This window comes from Hemitrygon akajei, chromosome 1, assembly GCF_048418815.1.
Source record: "Hemitrygon akajei chromosome 1, sHemAka1.3, whole genome shotgun sequence".
Lineage (NCBI taxonomy): Eukaryota > Metazoa > Chordata > Chondrichthyes > Myliobatiformes > Dasyatidae > Hemitrygon > Hemitrygon akajei.
In genome coordinates, this window is record NC_133124.1 from 113192652 (window position 1) to 113211152 (window position 18501).

The 18501-nt window shown below is 42.6% G+C and overlaps 1 protein-coding gene across 1 annotated transcript in view; it reads right to left on the minus strand.

Annotated features, from left to right (window-relative positions):
- Nucleotides 1–478: 478 nt before the first annotated feature.
- The window catches only part of sntb1 (syntrophin, basic 1), a 115175-nt gene continuing 97152 nt past the window's right edge, over nucleotides 479–18501 (minus strand). Inside the window, exons 6-8 of the mRNA XM_073050274.1 lie at nucleotides 8134–8330; nucleotides 3774–3964; nucleotides 479–1051 (exon numbers count right to left, since the gene is read on the minus strand). Coding sequence (XP_072906375.1) covers nucleotides 959–1051; nucleotides 3774–3964; nucleotides 8134–8330 — 481 coding nt within the window. The 3' untranslated portion in view covers nucleotides 479–958. The remainder of the gene's footprint in view (nucleotides 1052–3773; nucleotides 3965–8133; nucleotides 8331–18501) is intronic.

Below are 18501 nucleotides of genomic sequence, written 5' to 3' on the forward strand. Positions count from 1 at the left end.
ACTCCGGACTGCTGTCAAAAACAAGTTATTGAGTATATTTAAGCAAAGGTTGTTAGATTCTTGGTTAGTCAGGGCATCAAAGGTTACAGGGAGAAGGCAGGAGAATGGGGATGAGGAGGATAATAAATCAGCTATGATGGAATGGCAGAACAGACTCGATGGGCCGAGTGGCCTAATTCTGATATCATGTCCTATGGTTGAAATAACAACAATGGCATCGAGAAACGCCCTGCTCCAATTCAGACTTGAATGTGGAATTTGCACTGGAAAGGTGAAACTATTTCTTGGTATAGCACTCTGCTGTCTGCTGAGATTTGTCTGAATGATACTCATCCAGACAGTCGTCTGCCTGGAAGGGGAAGTACACTGACTCAGCCAAAACTGGCACAAGCGGAAACAACCACAAAGAGCACCACGGTGAAAGTCCCCAGTCACACAGTGATTTCCCCTTCAGTCAAAATAATATCAAGAAACAAAGTAGCTGCAACATTTTTTAATGATATAATGTGATTTTAGCTTAAATCTCATTTTACATATTTATAAAATCTAATTGGCAACAGCCGTTTTAGAGAATGTGAAATTAATATTCATTATCTGAAATTATGAGTGTTTCTTCACTTATACGGTGGGCAAGTAGGAATAAGGCATAACATTACACAGACTTTAGTTTTTGAATTTGATGGAGAAGATTATGATTTTCTACCAACAATGACTGGAAAATTTATTAAACCTCAACAGTATAGAAAAGAATTCAAAGTTTTGTTATAAAACCAGCAAGGTGCCTTTAAAATTGAATTGTTACAAATCTTTTCTCTATTAAATAAACTATCTTTCTGATTCTATTAAAGATTAAATATCCCACTCTTCAGAGCTCTGTTCTTCCCTCTGGAGTTATCCAGCACCTCCTGAACAGTAGTCCTCTCGGAGGCTGTTACTGCACTGAGTAAGCGCTCTTGCCTCAAGCCAGTAGGCCGAGCCGTGCAATCTTTGCTGAAAGGAAGGAGTGGATGATGAACACGATGGGTTTGGGACATGAATGAAGGTCCAGTTGCTAGATGGGAAACAAAAGAGTAGCCATGAGTTATGACAATCTTCAGTATAGGCATATAGAAAGAGATTCTACTTGCTTTTAAAATCATTGAATATTCCAGCCAGTTGGTCTGCACAGGCTGGTACAATAACAACATTTAAAATACACCAGGGCAGCTACATTGGTAATAACGTCTTTGAGGGCTAGCGGCCAAACATAAGCAAATTGAACTAGCTGACATGGACTTATTGGGCCAAAGAACCTGCTTTGTGCTGTTTTACTCCATTTTCATTCTAGATTTAATTACTCCACCATGCTTTCAGCTGCCTATACCCAAAGCTTTGGAACCCTCTTTGGAGGCCAGACAGTGAGCGATTGCTCCCAACGGAGGCCACCAAGGTGAATGTGGAGGGAGATGAGCCAGCATTCCCAATGGAGGCACCAGGTCATTCAGATCGGGTGTGAGTTCAGAGTCACAGAAGGACTGTTCAATGTTCTGAGATTTATGTGATTGTATCAGTCTTCATTTTGTTTCTTGCGGCCATTTGGCAGGTGGGTTGATCTTTGTGTGTGGGAGAGAGTGAAGGGAAATCAGGGGTTTTGATGCTACTGTTGCTGTTCTTTTTTGCAAGTGAGGGGTTGGCGATTGTTATTGTTGGGTTTTTCTGCAGAGGGGTAGGAGATTTGTTGCTATTGTCCCAGTGGCCGGGGATTGCTATTGTTGCTGTTTTTTCCCTATGGAGGGGGTGGGGAATATTGGGGTTTGAGAGTTTTTTTTCTTTCTTGGGCGGGGTGTGAGTTGATGTATGGCCTTTCTATATTTCTTGGCTATCTGGAGAAGACAAACAATTGTATTATACATGCATACTTTGACAATAACAGTGAACCTTTGAACATTTTCTCCTCCAAGACATTCGCTAAAACTTCTCTTATACATTGCTCCTAATGTTAAAAAAAAGTGTTGCCACAAGTGCAGACATATCCAGCCCTGAGACACCAGGCAGGAGTCATTTGATTCCAAACAATTGGTTTATTGATCATTACAGAGTGTCTCTCTGGTGCTTCCCACTCCCCCTTCCCTTTTTCCCAACCATGATTCCCCTTCCCACTATCAGTCCACAATACAAATGCACATCAGAATCAAGTTTATCATCACTCACATATGTCATGAAATTAGTCTTTTTCTTGTACAGCAGCAGTATAGGCCAATGTGTAAAATTACTGCAGTACTATGCAAAATATGCCCAAGACTTTTGCACAGTAGAAGCAAAACCTGCTGTAAGGCAGCATCTGCAGAGAGAAGCATTTAACAACAATTTCTCTTCCACTTCCTCCCACCTTCTCCAGATTCACATGGGCCCCAACTATGCCTACCCCTTACTAGCTACACAGAGTAGTCCATGTTCCAGGCTTTCCCCAGTAATGCGCACAAATCTTTCTCTGCTAAACTGACGACATGTCAAGCTCATCAATTTCATCCATTTTGCCACCAACCTCCACCCTGCCTTAAATTCACTTGGTCCACCTCTGGAGACAAACTGTCGATCAACATCTTTTATAAACCTACCAATTCCCACAGCTATCTTGACTATACCTCTTCCCAACGTCTCCAAAAATGCCATTCCCTTTTCTCAGTTTCTTAATCTCCACCACATCTGTTCTCAGGGTGAGGCTTTCCTTTTCATGATATCAGAGGTGTCCCTCCTTCTGCAAGGAATGAAGTTTCCCTTCCTGCACCATCGATGCTGCCCTCACCTGCATCTCCTCCATTTCCCAGACATCCACACTCACCCCCATCTTCCCTTCAAGGGGCCAAAGTGCAACATTTGCCCATTCACCACCTCTCTCATCTCCATTCAGGGCCCCAAACAGTCCTTCCAGGTGAGGCAACACTTCACCTGCAAATCTGCTGAGGTCGTCTATTGTATCTGGTGCTCCCGATGTGGCCTCCTCTACATTGGTGAGACCTGTTGTAAACTGGGGGAACCGCTTCGTCGAGCATCTCCGCTCCTTCTGCCAAAAGCGGAGCTTCTCAGTGGCAAAACATTTTAATTCCAATTCCATTTCCTGTTCCAACGGATGGCCTCCTCTTGTGCCACGAGGCCACCCTCAGAGTGGGGATGCAACTCCTTATTCAACCTGATGGCATGAATATCGATTTCTCCTTCCAGTAAAAAAAAATTCCCTCCCCCTCCACTTTTCTTCTATTCCCCTTTCTAGCTTCGTAGCTATTCTCATCTGCTTATCATCTCCCCCTAGATTCTCCCCTCTTTCCCTTTCTCCCATGGTCCACTTTCCTTCCCCATCAAAATCCTTCCTCTCCAGCCCTTTACCTTTCTTATCCGCTTGGTTTCACCCATCACTTTCTAGCCATCTTCCTCCCTCTCCCCATGATTTTTTTTTTATAAACTCTGGCACCTTCCCACTTCCTTTCTAGTCCTGGAGGGTCTCAGGCTGAAACATCAACTGTTTATTCATCTCTTTAGATGCTGCCTGACCTGTTGAGTTCCTCCAGCAATTTAGCATTTCATGTGCATTGCTTTGGATTTCCAGCCTCTGCAGAATTTATTGTGTTTATGAGAAGCAGTTAATGTTTCAGTTTGATGATCTTTCATCAGAACCCAATAACGAATGTCAGCTTTTGATATTACTCTTATGATGGCCCTTAGGATGTTTCACTGTATTAAACACGCTATACGAATACAGTCATTAGTGCTAGACAGAGGAAATGAAAAGTACTTACAATTTCCCCGTCCCTTCCACCAAAGTCTAGATAGAGCATTCTCACTCCATCATCTGAGGAGTTCTTTAATTTCTCAAAGGAATAGTGGCAAATCAACTTTTGCATGCTTCCCTCCTGTGCTTCTTTTAAGATAGAAAATCCATTTTCGTAATGTATTTTCAGACAGCACTCCTGGGTCCTGTATGTACATGCTGTGAGGCACATAAATAACACCAGCATTAGGAGCAGTTAAGTCAAGAAAAATATCTGCCTATATTGAGTGGAACTGAGAGAAAATGCAAGCTGCAACATCAATTATTAAAAGGAAAACATCATTGTTTATTGAGCCCCAAGTTTAGAAATGGGGACCACAGTGGGACACCTGGTAGACACACTCCCTCACAGCTCTGGGAATCCACACTGGGTTCCCAGTGTGCGGAGTTTGTGCCTTCTCCCTGTAGCGGCTCACTGGCTGCTTGTATTATCCCCGACGGGTAGTGGAATGATGGGAATTGAAATGGGTGGCCACTGGGAGATCCTGTCTGTCTCAGCTGACAGAGTGAAGGTGCTCGATGAAACGGTCTCCCAATGTACAGGCCGCCGCTGGGAGCACCAGATGCAGTAGCCGACCCCGACAGACTCACAGGTAAAGCGATGCCTCACCTGGAAGGACTGTTTAGGGCTCTGATGGGGATGAGGGAGGTGGTGTCGGATTAGGTGTAACTCTTGTCACAGATGTAGGGGTAAATGCCAGGAGGGAGGGAGATTGGTGGGCAAAGGATGAGTGAATAAGGGAATCACGAAGAGAGATGTCCCTGTGGAAATCAGGGTGTTGGTGAACGGTAGGGATGGGAATGATGTGCCTAGTGGTGGGATCCCATAGGAGATGGAGATAAATTGTAAAGAATGATGTGTTGTATGCGGAGGCTTGTGGGTGGTAGGTGAGGATGAGGGGAACCTTATCCTATTATATTGTGCTGGGGGGGAGAGTGGGTGGGTGGAATGGGGGGCAAATGTGGGAAATAGATAAGGTATGGGTGAGGGGGGCAGTATTGGTGGTGTTAGAAGGGAAATCCCTTTTTTTTTTGAAAAAAAGAGGAAATCCTGGAATGGAAAGCCTCATCCTGAAAACAGATGTGGTGGAGGAACTGAAAGAAGGGAATGACATTTTACATGTGAAATGGTGGGAAGAGGTATGTATAGTCCAGATATTTGTGGGAATCAAGGATTTGTGCAAGCTATTGATAGATAATCCGTCTCTGGAGATGGACTGAGAATAATCAGAAAAAAGGGAGGGGGTGGGGAGGGAGAGATGTCAGATCGACCTAATAGTCTGAGTGCGGTGTGCAAGATGCAGTAAAAGTTGATGAAATTGACAAGCTCAGCATGGGTGGAGGAAGCAGCACCAATGCAGCCCTCACTGTAGCGTATGAAGAGAGGAGGTGCATTGCAAGTGAAGGCTTGGAACACGGGTTGTTCCATGTAGCCAACATAAACTGGGACTTCTGGCTTGGTGAAAATGGGAGGGGCCAAAAGAGATACCACTGACTGTAAGTGCCAGCTCCACCTGACAGAGGAGGGTGTGGGTGGAGGGAAGGGGAGCTGGTTGGGTCTGTTGTCCAGAGAGAAAGTGGAGATCCCTGAGGCCTTTCTGATGGAGGGATAGAAATGTACAGGGACTTTAACTAGTGCTTCACCCATTGCCTAACTATAAAGTCATCAACTAATCGTGATTGCTAGTTACATTCTAGAAGTCTGGGCTTGCAGCAAGGTGAATAACTTTACCTCTGTTTTCTATTAAACTCCATGTCTCCCTCCTGCTGTGGGAACTGGATAATGATCAGTGCCAAGAAGTTGCAAACCTGCCCTTTATTTAGTAACATGCCAATCTGAATCAAGTTGACAACTGTATCAACAGTTAGTCCATCTCACCTTTGACGTATTCTAGTTTTATTCTGTCATTTCAATTGATACAAGAAAAAAAATCCACAGTGTAAAAATGGTATCATCCTTGGGCTTTACATTCTACAGTCCTCAGGGGCAATTCCAGGAAGTCTTGCCTAGTGCTGTGGTTTCCTCCAGCTGCTAGCCTGATAAGATAACCCTCAGGGAGTACTGATTCAATGTGGAGATTGAGTTGTACTGTTAACGGCACCTCAAGCCAAGCTTGTCAACTGGCAAGCCTGCATGTACGCAAGACTGCACCCCCAACCAGTTTCTGCTTTGGGCAGTTAATTATCAATATTAGGAGAAAGCAGTCAACATTAACAAAGGTCAGCAATTAAATTTAGGAAGATTCAATCATTGTGTTTCAGAGTTTTCCATGCTTATAGAACAGAGGAACAGGTCCATTGACCATAATGTGTACTGAACTCATCAAGCTAATGATACCCAATTCCCTTCTGGCTGCACATGGTCCTCATACTTCCAGTTTCTGCAGATTCATGTGTCTATCCAAAAACCTTCTAAATGCCTAAATCATAATTGCTTACACCAGTTTGCAGCAGCATATTCCAGGCATCTACTGCCATTTGAACTCTTCCCCATAGCACCTTGAATACACGCCTTCTAGTATTCGATACTTTGACCATGGGGAGAAAAAAAGATGCTGGCCGTCTTTTCTATTTATGCCTCCATTATAGTCCATGCTGTGTTTTCATTGGTTGAGGAAGGTAATTCAGGATATCCAGTTAGGAACACAGCAACAGAGGGAAAACATTCAGCCTCTCCACCCTGCACTGACAGTCAGTGAGCGAGCATTTGGCCTATAGTCAAACTCTGTTACTTTCCCTTTTAACTCCTTTTCCATTGGTAACGCTGGAGATTTTAAAATCTTAATCATGAACCATTGAAATTCACAAAGAATTCCTAATTTCTTCAACAAAACAAACTGCTGGAGGAACTCAGCAGGTCAGGCAGCATCTGTAGAGGGAAATGGACAATCGATACGAAACAAGAACTCTCCATTTCCCCCCACGGAATCTGCCTGGCCTGCTGAGTTTCTCCAGTAGATTGTTGCTCAAGATTCCAGCAACTGTAGTCTCTTGCGTCCTAATTTCTAGCACCCTGTACATTGTAGAGCAAGTCCCTTCCTCACTCCTGAGGAGTCTGCCCTCATTTTAATGCTCTGGCCACCTTGTCACTACTGGAAAGAGTTTCTCTTTACAAACTCTCTAAATTCCATTAAATCTCTTAAAAAAATACTAAATAAATCACACATTATATCTTCTATAAATTCCAGGGAATACTACCAGGGCATTCTCTGCTCATATTTTAATCCTTGAATAAAGGTACTTCCTGCAAGGCTAAGGTACTCAGAAATGCTCCCAGTGTAACCATTGTAGTCATTGAAACCTTACCTCACTGGTCAGTAAGAGTTAAATTACTGGGCGTTTTGAATGGATTAACTCTGTAATCATTAATCCATGAAATGTGTGTGCATACCTCTGATCAAACTCAGCAGAGTCCAACGCATCATACTACATATTCACAGTTCCTTGCATTAATGGCCTCATGGCTCCTCTGAGACAGATGACCACATTATATGCTAATAAATGCAAATTGTTATGAGTTAATTTCCTCGCAATCTCTTTACAGCAAGTAATATAGTGCCTAATCCTAAAATTAGGGCTCGAGTCCAAGCCCTGCAACATTTTGGACCATCCACTTAATAACAACAACTGTTCTCTGTGCTTGTGTCCACCTCATTTCATCATTATTCCTCTCCCCTTTCCCCCCCCCCCCCCCCACCACCCTTGTTCACCTCTTTGGCTTTGCCTTCAACCCCACTTCGACTGTGGACTTGGCAGTGAGTTCCACAACAGAACTAATGCCAGTTTGCACAACATGGAAAATGCCACAAAACTTCCAGGAGTTAAATACAACTTTCTCAAACTGGATTGCCATAGTTACGTACAATTCAATCACTGGAAAATTTGAAGGAGAGGGTTTGATTTGTCTTTTCACCAACTAGGGCTGAATATAAAGCTTTGGGTACCCTTGATATTTATGCCAAAGACTCTTAGTCCCTTCAGAAGTACAAAAAGGAGAAAAAGGAATGATGATTATTTAAAATGCTTTATTCTTCTGTCACTGTCTGACTATACGGAGTAGTAAAGCTTTTTTTCTTGAATGGACATCTCGTACTAAAAGATAAATTCTTGACCTTCCAATCTATCTCATCATCACCTTTGTAGCTTATTTTCAACCTGCACTTTGTTTAACTGTGACACCATACTCTGCATTTTGTTTTCTTTGTACTAACCCAATGAACTTTCTGGATGACTTGCAAAATAAAAAGCTTTGTTGTATTATACGTGACAATAATAAAGCAGTACTAGTTTCACAGCATAATCTCCCATCCCACACTGGAAACACTCACTGGTTGTAACTTCTTTAATGAGTTCCACTGCTTTGTGGCAGCCCTGTACGATTTGCCTGGTCCAGTTAGACAGACTGGAGTTGTTCTCAACCCTAAAGAGGTGAGTTTCGATTCCCTGACGAGTTCCGGTTCGAGTGGCAAAGGATAGCTCTGCACCTGGCTGAGGGGAGTCTCTCCCTGCACCAGAATGAACCAATCTACAAAAAGAAATGCATAATTAGAGTCATATTTAGGAAAAAAAATTAAACACCCCAAAGTTTGTGCATCCAGTAAAGCACTTACCTACAAAAGCAAACAACTTGAGGAACTTAAAGTCAGGCAGCATCTCTGGAGGCAAAGTTTTGGTTTGAGACCCTGATTCCTAATGTGTGAACTTGACCCAAAATGTCAATCCCTTTGCCTCCACAGCAATATATTCTCTAATTTATGTTTACAGCTGCACAGAACAACCATGCTCCGAGCTGGAAATTTATTTTATATATATATATAAAAAATACACACACGCACACACACACACACACACACACACGCACGCAGATTGAAAACTGTGCAGCACTTACATTTTTTTTTGTAATATGCATACTATAAATACAGATTGAAAAATCACATACTTCTGATTTTATTTATTAATTGAAGGGTATAATGAAATGCCTACAACAAAGAAAATCTTTTCTGTTTTGTAAACTTTTCCTTGTCTGTCTTTATTACAAATCAATTGTCTATAAACACTGCCCAGATTAATTACACATCCAGATGAAAGACAAGTCTTAATCCTCATTAGATCAATCAAATGTTTCACTTCTGGTTTATTTCTGGATTTACATTTGATTGAATTCATAAGACTGAAACCACATTCGCAGTCAGCACTAGAAGCTTGAAATTTTGCAACTATGTCAAGAATTGACAGTTCTTCAAATTCTTCCTTTCTAGGCATGTAGTTTAACTAAACAGGGAACATCTTAATTGAACCAGTCTTAACTTACCTAGAAACAACAAATTTGAAATCACAGTAATGCTGCAATATTTTTGAGGCAACACTTCAGTTGTATTTTGTAATAATACAACATTCTCTTTTCTAAATTCATAATTGGTTATGTTTGTAATAGCAACAGGGTCAAAAGCTTGCTATTCTCATAAGCCATCAGAAAATCTATTATCCAAGTGATTACACACACACAATAATGGCCCAGTATTGACGTCAGGATTTATAAATCCAAGCAGATCTTTCAGTTTGTCACTCAAATAAACAGAACTCTATCTGTAACTTGTTAACTTTTGTGTTTGCATACTGCAGTGCTTCTATTGTATTCAAATAGCTTTCCTGAAGGAATTTACAAAGATGCCAGATCTTCTAAAACATCATTAAGGACAGTTAATGCTACTCGATATTATGGATTGGTCAAAATCTTCAGGCAGTAGTTGCTGATTGAATTGCTATATTCATTAAACTTGCTCTTTGCAATACTGATCAAAACTTCGTAATTCCTCATTACAGCAGTAACAGCAAAATGTCTTGACAGCCACCTTAATATGGGGGGAATTAAGACGATGTTTTTGGGCCGAGATCCTACATTAGGACTGATAAAGGGGCTCAGCCCCAAACATTGACTCTCTATTCCTTTCCTACTGAGTTCCTCCAGCATTTTGTGTGTGTTCTTGAAAGTTATAGACCAGGAGCCCACGATGTTTGGGAGCACAGGAGGTAAAAGTTGAACAGAATTTGGTGCAAAGTAAGAGACTGATAAGTGTTTTGGATGAACAGATGTACAATGAGTGCAAGGCTGGGGTGGACCAACAGAAGGAGTATTATGTTGACAGTAGTAAACTCTCAACACAAATAAATGACTTTACAAGTCCAGGGCATCTTTCATGCAAATGAATTCGGTCCATGGTGATATTTCAAAGAACTGCAAGTTGAGAGGAGAAGATTATTGACTGCATTAGCGTAGAAGAATCTATGGTGCAAGGTAGATATCAAATGCTCTCCTCAGCCCTATTACCCATCAGAAGTAAAAAGGTTATTACCCATTACTTTAACTAAGGTTACAGGAGATACAAGCAGATTGCAGTATTTGCAGATATTAATCGGGGAAACACTCTTTTTACAACAACATATTAGAAGTGGCACATCTAGTCCATACCTTTTAATTAAATATAGACTATTTGTACTTCCTGAATCTTTGCATTCACAGAACATGCAGTTTATCGTACTCTTGATTGATTTAACCTGGCAAATGTATATCAGCAAAGCCAGCACGGCCCCTGGCCTCTGGGAGGTGGTAGAATAAAAATCAAACTGCCCCATCGCTGTAGTGTTAATGTGACATGGGATTTCAATTAAAGTTCAAGTCACGATACAAATCCTGGAAGTTCTGCAAGCTGGCAGAGGTGTGGCTCAGAGCGAGCTCATGTGCACACAATGTACCTGACCAGCCATCTGCTCTCCCTCCTACTTGCCTGCACGTTTCTCAGAAGTCAAACCTTACTAGCCTTTGAAAGCTTTTCTGATACACAGAGACAGTTAACAACATTAAAATAGGCCCTCGGTTTTTCCCCAGGGTAACTGACTGCAGTGGTATGAATAAGGTCACTGTTTGTTCATCCTCTCTGGTGTAAAAGCTAACTGCAGCACGCAAAGGGCATCAGTCACCCTCTCTGCAACATGACACTGTACTGCCGCTGGAATCACAGGAAACAGCAGTGGCCTGGGAGGTGGGCCAGACTGCAGACATTAGCTGTGAGTAAACACTTCACCACAGTGTCTCCTTACAAGAACAAATAATACCATTAAACATTACGTATTACATTATATATAGTATATAAAATATCACATAAATCAAATATTTAAAATTATATCAGGGTTTTCTATACAACAAAGATCTGTACACTTATAGTCTCTTTGCTACTTCACTTCATGGTGCACTCTCTTACAAATAATTGTCCAATCACAATCAAGAGGTCAGGCCATAAATTACAGTTGCTGTTTTCTGTCAGTCGTTATTCAGTGGGCAGTGCTTGGGCCAATGAGGCAGATATCACTGCTTCAAGTATCACTTCAGTACCAGGAGTAGTGGTATCACTGGTACCAGTATTGGGGAAGGAGGGAGCTGTTCAGATGGGGCAGTCTCCACCTAAACCATGCTGGGACCAGGATCCTGGTGAATGGTGCAACTGGGGCTCTTGATGGGGCTTTAAATGAATAGTAGGGTGGTGGGTTCAACAGCTTGGAAAAGTATGGACAAAGCAAAAGGAAAGAAGAGCACAGGAGAAATTACTTGAGTCTCCAGAATAAAGAATTAGACAAAAAGCTTAGAAAGGGACACAAATTTAACTTCAGGCAATCTGCAGACAAATTATAGAAGGATGGTGAGTACAGGACTGGATGTGTTATATTTGAACACACACAGTATACAAAATAAGGTAGATGATCTTGTAGCAAAGATAGAAAGTGGCAGGTATGCAGTTGTGGGCATGACAGAGTTATGATTGAAAGATGATCACAACTGGGAGCTCAACATCCAAGAATATATATCGTATTGAGAGGACAGGCAGTTGGGCAAAGATGTGGGTGGCTTTGTTGGTATAACATGAAATCAAGTACTTGGAAGTGACATAGGATCAGAGGAAGTAGAACCCTTGCAGGTAGAGTTAAGAAATTGCAAATGTAAAAAGACCCTGATGGGAGTTGTACATCAGCCTCTGAACAGTATCCAGGATGTGGGCTACAAAACACAACTGGAGACAGAAAAGGCTTGTCAAAGGGCAATGTTGTGACAATTATGGGGAATTTCAATATGCAGGCAGATTGGGAAAATCTCTTTGGTGCTGGAACAAAGAGAAGGGATTTGTAGAATGCTAACTCTGAGTCTCTGAGGAAAGTCATCGCTACAACCTGCAACCTGGTCATCTCTGAGGCACGCAGATGTTTCCAACAAGTGGACAGTCACAATCCTGCGGGACTGGACGGCACCCTGGGGTGAGTACTCGGGATGTGCACAGCACAACTGACAGGTGTGTTCACTGACATTTTTAATCTCTCCCTCTTCCAGTGTAGAGTGTCCTACTGTTTCAAATTATCTACCAAAAAAGACCCAAGTAACATGCCTGAACAACTGGCATCCTGTCGCACTCACCTCAATAATAAGCAAATGCTTTGAGAAGCTGGTCAAGGATTACATCTGCAGCTTGCTACCATCCAAACTGGACCCCCTACCATTCGCCTACCAACACAACCGCTCAACAGACGACACAATAGCCACTGCTCTACATACCATCCTTATTCATCGGGAGAAGAAGGATGCTTATGTGAGAATGCTGTTCTTGGACTACAGTTCAGCATTCAATACCATAGTTCCATCCAGGCTCGACAAGAAGCTCAGAGACTTCGGCCTTGATCCTGCCTTGTGCAGCTGGATCCTGGACTTCCTGTCAGATCGCCGGCAGGTAGAAAAAGTGGGCTTCCTCACTTCCACCCCTCTGACTCTCAATACAGGAGCCCCTCAGGGCTGTGTACTGCCCCCTCCTTTACTCCCTGTATACCCACGACTGTGTCACCACTCATAGCTCTAATCTGCTAATTAAATTTGCTGATGACACTACATTGATTGGCCTAATCTCAAACAATAATGAGGTGGCCTTCAGGGAAGAAGTCATCTCTCTGACAGTGGTGTCAAGAAAACAACCTCTCCCTCAATGTCACAAAAACAAAGGAGCTGGTTGTGGATTACAGGAGGAATGGAGTCAGGCTAACCCTTATTGACATCAATAGATCTGGGGTAGAGAGGGTAAACAGCTTTAAGTTCCTCAGCATCCATATCACCGAGGACCTCACGTGGTTTACACACCAGCTGTGTGGTGAAAAAGGCACAACAGCGCCTCTTTCACATCAGACGGTTGAGGAAGTTTGGTATGGGCCCCCAAATCCTGAGAACTTTCTACAGGGGCACAATTGAAAGCATCCTGATTGGTTGCATCACTGCCTGGTACGGGAACTGTATCTCCCTCAATCGTAGGACTCTGCAGAGAGTGGTGCAGACAGCCCAGTGCATGTGTAGTTGCGAACGTCCCATGATTCAAGACATTTACAAGGACAGGTGTGTAAAAAGGGCCTGTAGGATCACTGGGGACCCAAGTCACCCCAAACACAATCTATTCCAGCTGCTGCCATCCAGGAAATGATACCACAGCATAAAAGCCAGGACCAACAGGCTCCGGGACAGCTTCTTCCACCAGGCCATCAGACTGATGAACTCATGCTGATCTAAGTGTATTCTATGTTACATTGACTGTTCGTTTATTATAAATTACTATGATTCCACATTTAAACAGATGGAATGTAAAGATTTTTCCTCATGGATATGAAAGATGAAGGAAGTAAAGTCAATTCAATGAAAGATGGCTCTTTGGAGCAGCTTGTGGCTGAGCCCACCAGGGAGAAAGCTGATAATATAGAGGAGATCACATTTTTATATTAAATAAGAATTATATGTACATATACATATAAAATACTGACCTGCATCCAGACTATATCCTACCATCCATGTACCTATCCAAACTCCTCTTAATCACTGAAATTGAGCTTGTGTGCACCACTTGTGCTGGCAGCTCTTTCCACACTCTCACGACCCTCTAAGTGAAGAAGTTTCCCTTCCTGTTCCCCTTAAACTTTTCACCTTCCATCCTTAACCCATGACCTCAGGTTGTAGTCCCACCCAATCTCAGTGGAAAAAGCCTGCTTGCATTTACCCTGTCTACACCCTTCATACTTTTGTATACCTCCATCAATTCTCCTCTCAATCTTCTACCTTCCGAGGAATAAAGTCCTTACCTATTCAATTTTTCTTTATAACTCAGGTCCTTTAGACCTGGCAATGTCCCTGTAAATTTTCTCTGTACGCTTTCAACCTTGTTCAGAATCAGAACCAGGTTTAGTATCATTGGTGTATGTTGTGAAATTTGTTATTTTAGCAGCAGCAGTAAAATGCAATATGTGATCAACACAAAAAAATGAATTACACTAAATACATATATAGTATGTATATTAAAAAGTTAAATTAAAATTAGTGCAAAACAGAAATAACAAAAAGAAAGTGAGGTAGTGTTCATGGGTTCAATATCCATTTAGAAACCAGATGGCAGAGGGGAAGAAGCGGCTCCTGAATTGCTGAGTGTGTACCTCCTTCCTGACAGTAACACCGGGAAGATGTCCTGGGTGATGGGGGTCCTTAATAATGGACTCCCCCTTTTCTGAGGCACCGTTCCTTAAAGAAAATTCTTGGAAACTACTACTTACATCTTTCCTGTAGGCTGGTGATCAAAGCTGGACACAATACTCCAAATCAAGCCTCACCAACATCTTATACAACTTTAACATCACACCCCACCTCCTGTACTCAGTACTTTGATTTATGAAGGCCATTTTTCCCAAAGCACTCTTTGTAATCCTATCTACCTGTGACAGCACTTTCAATAAATTGTGGACCTATATACCCAGATCCCTTTGTTCTACCACACTCCTCAGTGCCCTACCATTCACTGTGCAATGGTACAGGGTTTGGTAGGACCAACCCCTGGTTGGTCCTACCAAAGAGCTACACTTGCACTTGTCTGCATTAAATTCCATCTGCCATGTTTCCAGCTGGGTCAGATCTCACAGTGAGCCTTCCTCACTGTCCACTACAGCCCCAATGTTGCTGTCATCACAGATTTGCTGATCCAGCTAACCATATTATCATCCAGATTGTTGTTATAGATGACAAACAACAATGAACCCAGCACTGATCCCTGTGGGACTCCACTAGTCAGAGAGGCAACCATCTACTACCACTCTCACAAAGCCATGTCTAATCGAGTTTACCACCTCACCTCGAATGCCAAGTGACTGAACCTTTTTGAGCAACCTCCTTGTCAAATGCTTTGCCGTGTAGACAACATCCATTGCTTTGCCTTCATCAACTTTCTTGGTAACTTCCTCAAAAAAACTTAAGACTGGCCGGACAGCACCTACCACACTCAAAGCCATGCTGACTATTCCTTAATCAGCCCATGTCTATCAAAACACTTATACATCCGATCCCTCGGAATACCTTTCAATAAGATTCCCGCGACTGATGTCAGGCTCACTAACCTATAATTTCCTGGTTTATTTTTAGAGCCTTTCTTGAACAGCAGAATGACATTGGCTATCCTCCAATCCGATGGTACCTCATCTGTCACTTCACTGTGGAAGACAACAGCAGTATGCCAGAAAGCTGAGTGGCAGGGGCCAGAAGTGAGCGTTGTTGCTATTACTGAGGTGGTGGTGCTTGGGAACCTGAAAGGTCTGAAGGTAGAGACATCACCTGGACCAGATGGACTACACCCTGTGGTTCTAAAAGAGGTAACCAAGGAGATTGTGCCAGCATGAGAAGTGATCTTTCAAGAATCAATAGATTCTGAAACGTTCCCAGAGGACTGGAAAATGGTAAGTGTTACTTCTCTTTTTGTGAAAGAGATTCTTTTAGAAGGCATTTTTCTTTTTGAACAGTGCTGTAATCCCTCAGGACTGCTCTGGAAACCCGACCACAATCCTTGCGCTCATGTCACTGCACTGGGACTTGAACCCACAGCCCTCCAGGTCCAAGGCAGGAGGGGTCCAACTGAGCCCCAGCTACTAAGTTAGATTTGGAGCAGGCTTCTGGTGGGAAGGTGACTACCACGCTCAGGGAAGGACTGACAGAGGTTCCAGTTGTCTGTGCCAGATCTCGTACACTAATTCCTCTTTGAACTGTTTCCAGACAGAATTTAATGGCAGGTTGATCATTGCCAGGTGAAATTTCTCCCATGACCCTTGCTTGACCCCGCTCTCTACAATACACTCTTGTTCCATTACTGACTCACCAATGCCATCAAATTCCTTCCACAGAAAGGGAGGAAACAGCTTTACAAATTAATGCCTAGCTTATTTTTCTTTCCTGCCCATGACAGTTGCGTTGTCTTGATCGTGCTGGCACCTGCCCTGAGGAAGAAAGAATCTCGCTGAAACATTTGCGATCTGAAGAGCTCTTTTCCACTGTTGCTGCTGTATGATGTACGCCAGTGAAGACCCAGTGGTTCGTCAGTGGGAAATGATAAGTCAGCGTTGTTGGAGCAACACTTACTTTGCAGTCTGTTTCCGGATTTAATGCTGGTCCCTTGTATTAACTATTCACTGCTGACAAGTGGGAAACGAGTTACTGAACAAGTCCACCGGCTGCTCTCCTTGCCAACACTGCTTTTGTTTAGCACAGACTTTATTATAGAATAAAAAGATACTAAATTAATTCTTTCTCCCCTCTAATGAGCAGCTTCTTCTCCACTGCTGTCAGATTTCTGAACCAATCACCCCTTTTCAGAGGTGATGCCACATTCTCGGACTCTCCATTAAAATTCATTAAACTTAGAATAACTCCCACAGCTATTCCATTGTTGATACTTTTCTCTTTGCACCAATCTGCTGTTCTGCACTCGTATTTATTCACAATAACACATTTCAAATTTCACAGCACATGCCGATGATACTTAACCTGATTCTGACACTGATATTATACAATTTGTGAGCTTCATGCAAACAAGGGATTTCATTTCAACCACTGTTTCGGACAATAAGTTAATCTGAACCTAATCTGAGGTGCTAGCTCTTGGTAGAGTTAATCAGGGTCACCTCACTGTGCAGCAAAAGTTTATTCATCTAACTAATGGCTATATTTTTATCCTCGGGGAATACAAACAACAGCAGCTGCGGCTGTTCGGAATTGTCTTCAGTGCATCATCATCTGAAGTGCTCGTACGTGCCTTTGTTATCTCCGGACGCCACTTTTCCAATGCAATCCCACCAGCCTTCCATGAATTAGTAGCCATTCCCAATTTTAGAGGTGGTGCACCAGACTTAAACAATTAACAAGTCCCATTCATCATTATCCCCACACTCACAAACTCCCAGTTACATTGTCCCTAAGTCCCTTTGTACCATTATATCATCTCATCATACAACTCTCCAAGCTATCTGTGTTCTTCCAATTATGACTGCTTGGTTGTCCTCCAATAGCCCCACAATAGCTGCCCCAACTTCAGCTGCTGAAGCCCTGAGCGCTGGAGATACAAACCATTCTGCCGCTTTCTTCCTCCACAATGCTCCTTAAAGCATGTCCTTTTGAGAAGCTTTGAGCTCTCTGTACTGCAGCTCAAAGTCGATATCCTCCTGAAGAGGGTCTTGTGATGGTCAATATGACATCAAAGGCAGTTAACACATCTCCCACTTCATAGCTCTAGAGATGCAGATAATCTTCCTGTCACTTACCCTCACACAAGGCGCAGAGTACAGTGGCCAATTAGGGGCGTGGGAGGAGACCACGTGATCACAGGGAGAACGTGCAAACTCCACACACAGAGCACTGGAGGCCAGGGTTAAACCTGGGTCTCGGGATTGGGGTTTCTCCTGATGCAGGAGAAATGGGAATCTAAGGCTGGAGGAAATTGTACTACACAGGAAGTAAAATCCAGGCAGTGGGAATAATGGGGGAAATCATGTTCCAGATGCCAGTGAAATGCCTCTGAAGTGGAATTGCTTCTGTGGTGATTCCTGCACAGAAAAACCCCATAAGCAACCAGATCACCTGCTAGTGACATTGTTGGACCTATCTGTCGTTCTCTGGGTTGAATTAGCGTTATTACAGTGTAGTAATTGTAGTGCAGTTTAGTGTTACATTATTTTAGGTAACTGTACTACAATTTTCACTATTGTATAAAAGACTAATGAACTTTAGTTCTGTTTTGATCATTGGTGTGGTGACTAGTTAGTTGTAAGGTGAACCGCGTACTTCCCTTTATCAGTCAGGACACCGAGAGTAAGTCACGAAGCTATGTGGCAGCTATATGGAACTTTGGTTAGGTCTGGATAATTATATGAAGTTCGAGTCACTGCTTTACAGGAAGGATATGGAGACTTTGGAGAGAGTGCAGAAAGATTCACCAGGATATTGCCCAGATTGGAGAGTATTAGCTACAAGGAAAAGCTGGATAAACTTTGGTTGTTTTCTCTGGAGCCTTGGAAACTAAAGGAAACCTAGATAGATAGATAGATAGATAGATAGATACTTTATTCATCCCCATGGGGAAATTCAACTTTTTTTCCAATGTCCCATACACTTGTTGTAGCAAAACTAATTACATACAATACTTAACTCAGTAAAAAATATGATATGATTCTAAATCACTATCTCAAAAAGCATTAATAATAGCTTTTAAAAAGTTCTTAAGTCCTGGCGGTAGAATTGTAAAGCCTAATGGTATTGACCTCTTCATCCTGTCTGAGGAGCATTGTATCGATAGTAACCTGTCGCTGAAACTGCT